Here is a 9606-nt window from a genome sequence, read left to right as displayed (position 1 = left end):
ATTACGGCATTACATTGTATTTTTATGCTGTAAACGATCTCGACAGGAGTCTCCCTGTGTAACTGCTTCTTTTGATTCCAGTGGTACGTTCTATGAGGGAAGTACGATAGGGCAATTCCAGCTTAAAACTCCAACGCTAAAACCTTTAAAAAGTTATAAGCGTGCATGTTTAGGAACCCTTGGCATTCATCAGCGTTGCAGCACCATATATTAATTGTATAATTGATACGTTGCGAAAAAATATGCTTGCCTTGGTGTTGCAGTGAAAAATACTAGTGAATTAAACTAAATTATGCTAGTTCCGGACATGTCCTTTTGGTATATGTTTTTTTTTCATTATTTTATCGATAATTTTTTGTGTTTACCATATCTAGTTTAGTGATAATTTTCAGCTGCAATTATTATTCAATCGAAGAAGAAAGAATGAATGAAATCCAACAACGTTCCGATGTGTACATTTGGATATTAGCTATGAATATTCTTTTTTTTTTAATTTTCAATCTCGGGTTTTGGTTTTTATTTTTGGCATTAATTCGACTTACGATTTCGTTTCTGTTTATTCGTGCGTTAAACTATTCATGCTTAATCGTGTTTATATTCAAAATGCATACATATTGTTTATGCATGGATAGAATAAAATTCCGAAACGAGAATAAATGTATTAGTTTTCTTTGTCGTTCACTTTTTGTTTGTACAACGAACTTCCGTTTCATGTTCTCGTTAGCTTGTGACGTGTAATCAGTCTTCGGATATTTTGCGAGGAAGCAAAGTGAGTAGCTGTGTGATTTAGTTCTTCAGCCAGTGTTTTCGAATTACTATTTGGTGGTAGAAAGTAGAGTAAAAGGATGGACCAAGTAATGCAGTATATTGAACCCGCAAAAACTTTCGCGAAAGACTCAATAAGGCTCGTTAAGAGATGTACTAAACCGGATCGAAAAGGTTAAATTGAAGTTTTATCAAAATTGATTTTTTTTTGTCTAAAAATATAAAATAAATGAATGTCTGGTAAAACGTGAGATCGAGATCGGTACTCCTATCCTATGTTATCGCAATGTACTTTTAATAAATTGACTCTGCCTGTGTTGAATTGAAAATAATTTAATTAGGTAAGTTTTTTAAATCATTACTTATCAAGTAGTTGAAATAGTAAACATTAAATAAAAAAAAGTTAAAATATGAGTAAATTTCTGTTTTGATAACAATCAATGGCTTATGAAGTGGTTAACAGGGTTAGGGCCTCCCTTTTTAACAAAATTTTCAATCATTTCACAAATATGGAGTGGTTTAAATTTTCAATCATTTGTGAAATGATTGAAAATTTTGATAAAAATTGAGACCCTAACCCTGTTAACCACTCCATAAGCCATTGATATTTGACAAGTAATTATCTAAATTATTATTATAGTAATGATTTAAATTATTTTCAATTTGATATAAAAATAAATAATCAAGCGCTAGACAGGGGCGGATCCAGGTCATCTAGTAAGGGGGGGGGGTGATTTTTATCCATTGTGGCAACACTTGTCAATCACAATACAGAACTTTTGGTGGATCAGTATGCATGAATATATATAAACACATAAGATATATAAATGATTCGTTTCCATACATATAAAAACCCATAGTCATATTGACATTAATATGAACAATGAACATACATACACTGATGCAATAAAAATAATAGATATATAGATGTTTATTCTTTTACATTTAATACATATTTTGTTAAATTTATTTGCCAATTTTGCATTTATCAACTTTTTTATTATGGACTCAACACAGCGTAGTTTTTGACATTCATATTTATTGTGAAATTGTGACATATTAGAAGCTGACAACGTTGTTTCGGCTAGGTAGCCATCATCAGAGCCTAAAACCAATGAAATATAAGAAATTTAATTAAAATAAATGAGAATTAAACGAACTATGTAAATTATTTGGCGGACATGATAGATAAGATATTAAAAATAAAATTGGAATTGAAAGTGAAGTTAAAATGGTACCTTGCGAAGGATGTAACCTAAAAGATAAATTTAATACTAAAACATGAAATTAAATAAAAGTTACTAATTAATAAAAGGTAAAATAAATGAAAATAAACTGGAAAGTTGGAAGAATAGGAAATAAACAATACGTGTGTGATGAATGTGTTGTAATCACTAGTATAAAATATTATGGAACGCTAAGTATATTCTACACAAATTAAATGCATAACTAAGATTATGTGGTTATAAAATGTATGTGGGATTAAAATAAACTAAAATAAATAAGTTAGTAAATAAAATGAAATACGATAAATGTACTATGAATTATGTAATGGGAATTGAATTTAATTAAGACTGTTATAGAGTAGTTAAAGATGTAAGTGTAGTAGATTTCCGACGTACACTTATAAATTGTGTATTGACCGGTAGAAAGCTGTCTGCCTGCGAACGTATCGTGGTGATACAGTCAAGTACGGTTGCTCACGTACAACGTTACACAGTAGAGCCTGATCCCGGTATTGAGAAAATAGTTGTCAGCTTCTAATATGTCACAATTTCACAATAAATATGAATGTCAAAAACTACGCTGTGTTGAGTCCATAATAAAAAAGTTGATAAATGCAAAATGGGCAAATAAATTTAACAAAATATGTATTAATGAAAACCTCGTTCCTAAATATCTTTTACATTTATAAACACATACTCACGTATGAATACATACACTGATGTAATAAAAGTAATAGATATATGGATCATCGTTTTTCCAATCAATCAATCCACATCAAGTTTTTCCACATGAATAAACATATAAGTATGCATGAAAATATATACTGATGCAATAAGAGTAACAGATATATAAATGTACATACCTGTACATACATAAACACATAAGCACATATGAATACATTCACTGAAGCAATCAAAATAATAAATATATAAGTGTTCAGCACTGAGTATATATGTAAAACACACAAGCATATATGAATGAGTACATACACCGACGTCATAAAATTAATAGATATATAAATGTTCGTTTTTCCACATATATAAACACATAAGTATGCATGAATATATATATATATATATATTTATATATATATATATATATATATATATATATACTGATGCAATAAAAGTAACAGATATATAAATGTTCATTCCTGTACATACATAACACATAAGCACATATGAATACATTCACTGAAGCAATCAAAATAATAAATATATAAGTGTTCAGCATATATATATATAAACACATAAGTATGCATGAATATATATACTGATGCAATCAAAATTATAGATATATAAATGATTTTCCTTGTACACATATAAACACACAAGCATGTGCGAATACATATACTGAAACAATAAAAATAATAGAAACATAAATATTCGACTTTGTACATATATAAACACATGTATGTACATTAACTAAGATACCAACGTACAATCATCATCATCCTATATGTTCATCAACCGTTAACACCAAGAACAGAATCATCAGCAACAGCAACAATATCGACAGTACATTCAAAACCAAAACACAATTTATTAAAATTTTTCCCTTTTCTAAATTATTTATACTTGAACTAAATTTAAGTATATTCGAGCCTCAAGGTGGCTCATACAGCTAAATAAAAGATTTAACAGCATTTTTAAACAAGGCAAAGCTAGAAATATCTTTTACAGAAGGATAACACCAAGAACAGAATCATCAGCAACAGCAACAATATCAACAGAACATTCAAAACCAAAACACAATTTATTAAAATTTTTCCCTCACCTAAATTATTTATACTTGAACTAAAATTTAAGTATATTCGAGCCTCAAGGTGGCTCATACAGCTTAATAAAAGATTTAACAGCATTTTTAAACAAGGCAAAGCTAGAAATATCCTTTACAGAAGCAGGTAAAATATCATTCCAGATTCTTGGACCATTAAAAAAAATACTTTGATGAATCAATTTCAATCAGACAGGGTATAAATAAAAAGTGTTATGTTGTCTAGTAACGTTGATGTTTGCAAACATTTATTAACCTGGTTAGATAAAAATGGCAGAAGCGTATCAACAAATTCCACCAGGAGAAATGTTGGAATAGGGTCGAGGCAGTTTACTTGTTTTACTTGAACAAGACAAAATAATTGTCTTTAAATCTGCCTCGGAAATGCTCTCAAACAGGTGGAAACAGCTATCGGTCGACCTGAATTCTGGCGGATCAACCATCTCATCAGCTGACTGTTCGGACTTTGATTCTAGATGAGTTAAAAACTCTTGAGCTGTGGATTGGTGAAGCAGTCGTGTATACATTATTCTTCCTGGCAAGTAATGACGTAAAAATCTTCCATAATTGTTTTTATTTATCAGACCTTAAAATTATCAGCGATTGGTAATATATTGATTGTTTGGCTGTTTTCTAACGAAGAAGGTCTGATGTTTTCTAACGAAAAAGGTCTGATTTGTTTTTTGTACGTCGATAAACCCTTTCTAACTTCCGAGTTGATCGTTTTATTTCATAGCAATCAATGTCAAACCAACTGCATGATTTTGAACTAACTTGTTTTGTTGACTAACGGGGCATGATTATCAACAATACGTCTGAGCGTTTCCTCATATACATAAAACAGCTTGTTCACATCGAAAGCCGAGTATGCTCCATTGTCACTGAGAACACTATCGATAAGTGAATTTCTGAATTTTTTACTTCTTCAGTTAAGTCGCTGTTTACATACATCCTTGTCATATTCTTTGCAGAAATAAGAACATCTCTTTTCCAGAACATAAAATAGAAAAAATTATTAAAAATTTTTGCAATTTGAAAACACTCTTTAGCCAGAGTTTAACACTCAATAAGTTTATACAGAAGGTTTGATTCAGTAGTGGTATTGTTCTAGGAATGACTGTCAATTAAATATTTATTATTAATAATTTATCGATTTATTATGAAGTTATAAATTTAGTTTTTTATTCATTGTGTGATAATTTTGAATATTTAAAAAACTAAATTAAATTTTCTTTACAGAATTTCAAAAGATTGCAATGGCAACAGCAATAGGATTTGCTATTATGGGATTTATTGGATTTTTTGTGAAGTTGATCCATATACCAATAAATAACATTATAGTGTAAGCATAATTTTGTGTTATGTAGAGGTATTTGCTGTCATATTTACTCTTTAGCCAAGACTGACAAACTTTATTTGTTTTTATTTGTATATATCCATACCTTTTTAAAAAAAACTATGTAGCTCCTGCTAAAGCTCTTCCTATCATGTATCCCTTTTAATCAAAATTTTTTGTGATATGTTTTTTATTTCTCAATATATGCTTTGTTCTAGATATCTTTAAACAACATCTGCCAATGTTCATTTTCATCTACTCCAGTTTCTTCATTTACTTAAATTCTTTTAATCAATCAATCATCGTTTATAGTCTCCATGCGTTAAGGATCGGAATTTTTATTCCATTCATCACTTGACGGCACTTGGTCTCGTTGAGACCGGCTTTTGGTCTCCTTGAGACCAAAGCTCCTTCAATCCTCCTGTATGGTCTGTGTTCATGACACCTTGCTTCCTGGTTTCATTATCAGTCACCACTTTAGGAAAAAAATCCCACAATGAGGCATTTGTTTGGCTTTCTTTCTACAACTGTGCAAAATATAAATTAACAAAGTACTTATGTAATGAATAGCAAATATAGTAACTGTAATCTAATAAATTATAAACCAATAATTGGAAAGTTATAGCACATGTGTTCGCCGATCCTCACAAACTTGTGCCTTTTTGTGGCCAGTCCAAAGTAACTTGTCTTTTCCTGCTTCAGAGTTGTCGAACACCGTTTGACTTCCATCTTGTTTCTTAAAAACAACATATTTTCGTCTTTCAAATGTCTCAGCAGCTTCCATACTCCGGCCATGGATCCAGCGTTTAGCATTCCAAGTCGTTTAACCGTGGAAAGCCCAGTTCTTAGCCATTTGCAACAGCCCTTCATTGCTGCATTCGACATGAACCCAGAGATTCTTAGCATCCCTTGACCATTTAAGGTCTGCTGGGGACTAGGGGTCTTATTATCATCAGCAGACAACATAATCGTTGGTTGGAGCAAGTTTTTTCTATCCGGATGCTTTCCTTATGAAATCCACCCATTGTAAGCGGTGGACCTAGCCTTTGGCTAAATAGCCTAGACCGCAATGCAGAGGATTAACTTCTACTCCGGTTGGTATCCTTTTTCACAGAGGCTTTCCTTTGAACATTCTAACTTTGGCCCACGCAAGAGGCAGATTCGGCGTGTCCGGCATACCAGGTTTATCATACTTTGCTTTGGCGTACAAGTAATCTGGACTTATGATTAAACACAGCCTTGGCTTTTCCTTTGGTCTTGGCTTTTCCTTTTGAACACTCTAACTTTGGCCCACACAGGAGAAGAGGCAGATTCTGCGTACCTGGAGCTATCAGTTTTATCATATTTAGCTTTGACGTACTAAGTAATCTGGACTTGTGATTAAACACAGCCTTGGCTTTTCCTTTGGCCCGCCGGCTCACCCGTCGTCTACCCCTACCACTATGCTGTTGCCCATCTCCACGACGTGGACACATTGGCTATTATCTAATCTATAGTTTAATCTATGCCAGGTTAACGCACTGGCTGATATCTAATCTAAAGTTTAATCAATGAACCTTATATACACAAGGTTTAATAATTTTTAGCAAAACAAAAAGTTGTAAAGCATCGATAACGTTGAAATAATAAAACAAACTTACCTTGAGTCAGAAAAATTTTCAACAAGTTAGCTCTGGTAGTTTTTTTTATTAAAAAATTTAGTTTTTGGACAACAATGTACCCAAAAAATTTAAATTTTATTTGTTAACTCTGAGTATCCTGGCTAGTGCAGTAAAGTTCACATTTGTGTGTGCGTGCGCGTGTGTGTTTGCGTTTTCTACCAGTGTATTTAGTTAAATTTACAAAAACAAAATTTCCTATTTTCTAATAGCTCAATAACAGTGAAAATTTGTTTGAATATGATACTTAGAAATTTGTCAATGTGTCAATATTTATTCACCGGTAATAAACCATCGGTATTTATATTTCTAAAGTATTTACTGATACCGACGCATCGGTATCTATACATCGGTAAATACTACTGATACATCAATAAATGCCGATTGGTAAATGCCGATACATCGGTAATATACCGATATCTATGTTGAGTTTATTTGTTTCATTACCATGTCGGCGAGTTGCTCAGTCGTCAGAACTGCCATGTCTCGTGCAGTTACGCGATGGACTGGTTTGAATACTTTCTGTCCAAAACTCAAAGGCTATCGTACGCCTTGCGCGTTCATACATAACGTGTATTTACGTCGTGTGGTGTGAAGAGTTCCGTCTTTGTGGCCCGAACACGAACAACTTAAAGCGTTCATGAAGACTTGAATGGACGCTATATAAAGCCTACATGTTAATTTTTTTACCAATGTCGATGCATCGATACTGAATTTTCAGTTAACCGGTACCGATCCATATCGGTAACGCTCATATGTTCAGTCTTCTCATCTTCAAGTAGCTCCGAAAACATGGCAACCTCCATACTAAACATCTAAACCAAATCTACCAAAATCCAGCGTCGTGCTGGTTTAGATGATATAAAGGACGAATGTCGGCAAAATCGTCTGCGATGGTTTGGTCATGTCAAACTAAGTGGTAACAGTGCCATAACTTCTCTTGCAGATGTTGAAGTACCTGACACACTTCCCAATGGCCGTCTAAAGAAGTCCTGGTCTCAAACAATCGAGCAAGACATGAAAGCTCTAAATGTAAATGAAATGGATGCAGTGGCAAAGAAAACAACGTCCTACCTCGGGGAACTGGGTCTTTAGACGCTAAACAAAGATTGATACAATTCCTTCTAACGTACATCTCCAACTCACATCAGCCAGGGATCAATCACCTTACATTTAACACCAGAAATAACTTGAATGTTTTTAATTGCAAACACTTCATTCCTGGTTCTAAAGAAAAATTTCCTAGCTATGACACATTTTTTGTTTGATACGATATTTGAATTTCAACCACTTCCAACTATTCCTTTAGACTGTCATTAATATGAACTTCATTAAGGCACGTCATCTTTAACAGTTTAACAACTTCTGCGGCCTCTTTCCACATTCATTCCTCATATGTGCATGCGTGTGAGTTGTTTAATTAGATGTTAAATTAGTATAACGAGTTTATATATCATGTATAATTATATATGTATATTTGTTTATTTAATTATTCAAATTCACTCCTAAATATTTCTTAGGGAATATTCTTTTTAACATTTTCCAATGGTGTTGGCGACAAACACAAAATGTATAAGAATACATAAGATTCGATGCACCACATACCATGCTTGTGACAGGTGGGGATCTCTATCCATTCGAACCCGGTCCCAGGCGCCTTAACCACTACATCCTCGTGCCGCCACCCTATATATTATATACAATTATATACCTGCTTTTGAATATTCGTGTATGCATGCGTGTGGATTTGCACGCACGCAAAGGAATGTGTGTGTTTGTGTGTGTGTGTATGCATGCATATGTGTATATTTATTTATTAATTTTTTAATAAAATTTTAAAAATTAATTCTCTTTTTTAGGGGTTCATGAAAGAAAATGCAGTGATTCATATTACTATTCTGACATATTTTCGTTATCTGTCAAAACTCATAACATTGTAAATTAAGAAAGACTGCCAAAAAAACTTGTTTATTTTCTTTTTAGTTTAGATTACATGCGCTAAATTATTTATAGTAATATGCTCCGAGAGATGTACAAATGTAGAAATTTGCAAATGATGTGGCACATGTGCCGTCTTCATTAAGAGCGAGTTCAATTTAATTTAAGAAACTGTTTTTAAAGTTTTTGCTGTGAGGCGAACAACGTTCTTGTACGTGTCGCGTTGTTTGCACTAATGTTTGGAATATCTAATTTTTCATTCCAGACAAATGGCGCTCAGATGCGAGCGTGGATCCTAACGTGTGTTCGCTACTTTGCAAATGAGCGTAACATTAGCGATTTATGTATGTTGTGTGAACGTGAATGATATTCGAACTGATTTACAGGCGTTTGCGTTGTAAAAAGCATCTTAGAATTGTAAGGTGTATGTAAGATATTGCGGTTTAAGAGCAATTAGCTTGTTTAGTATAGTTTACACAGCTATCGGAATCCATCACCGATACACAGCTTCCTAGTAGCAGCTAACTAGTGGATGAGAGTAAAAAATGTAACCCGGTTGTCTTATTTCCAAAATTTGTACGGACAAGAGATTGTGCAAGAATAGAGTAATTGAAAGATCAGGTGTGGGTATACTTTGCTGTGAGGGCCGTGTTGAGGGTTATCTTACCTTTGGAGGCCCGCATATGTATTTAAATAGCAATTTTTCGACCTGGGGGGATAATTTTTTATGATTTATGGCTCCTTTTTTGGTTATAATGTTTGGCTGATGACCTTTTATTGACGAACAAGGCCTCGCGGGCCGTAGTTTGCCCACCCCTGATCTAGTTAATATGCATTGGAAAGCATATGCATTGGATTAATTCAATCAATATTATTATCATTCGTTTTCCTGATTTCGATGTAGGA

General features: G+C 33.1%; 2 protein-coding genes across 2 annotated transcripts; one reads left to right on the top strand and one right to left on the bottom strand.

Annotated features, from left to right (window-relative positions):
* Positions 1 to 845: 845 nt before the first annotated feature.
* HELRODRAFT_62904 (hypothetical protein) lies at positions 846 to 5114 on the top strand (the record flags this gene model as incomplete). The annotated part of the gene is made up of 2 exons (XM_009010630.1): positions 846 to 939; positions 5008 to 5114. The coding sequence occupies 2 exons, from the start codon at positions 846 to 848 to the stop codon at positions 5112 to 5114; spliced, it is 201 nt and encodes a 66-aa protein (XP_009008878.1).
* A 587-nt stretch (positions 5115 to 5701) lies between these two features.
* HELRODRAFT_158622 (hypothetical protein) lies at positions 5702 to 6579 on the bottom strand (the record flags this gene model as incomplete). The annotated part of the gene is made up of 2 exons (XM_009010629.1): positions 5702 to 6046; positions 6298 to 6579. The coding sequence occupies 2 exons, from the start codon at positions 6577 to 6579 to the stop codon at positions 5702 to 5704; spliced, it is 627 nt and encodes a 208-aa protein (XP_009008877.1).
* Between the last annotated feature and the right edge of the window lie 3027 nt (positions 6580 to 9606).

Source organism: Helobdella robusta (genome assembly GCF_000326865.2).
Source record: "Helobdella robusta unplaced genomic scaffold HELROscaffold_1, whole genome shotgun sequence".
Lineage (NCBI taxonomy): Eukaryota > Metazoa > Annelida > Clitellata > Rhynchobdellida > Glossiphoniidae > Helobdella > Helobdella robusta.
Note: the sequence above shows the minus strand (reverse complement) of the source record. Positions and strands in the feature narration are given on the sequence as shown.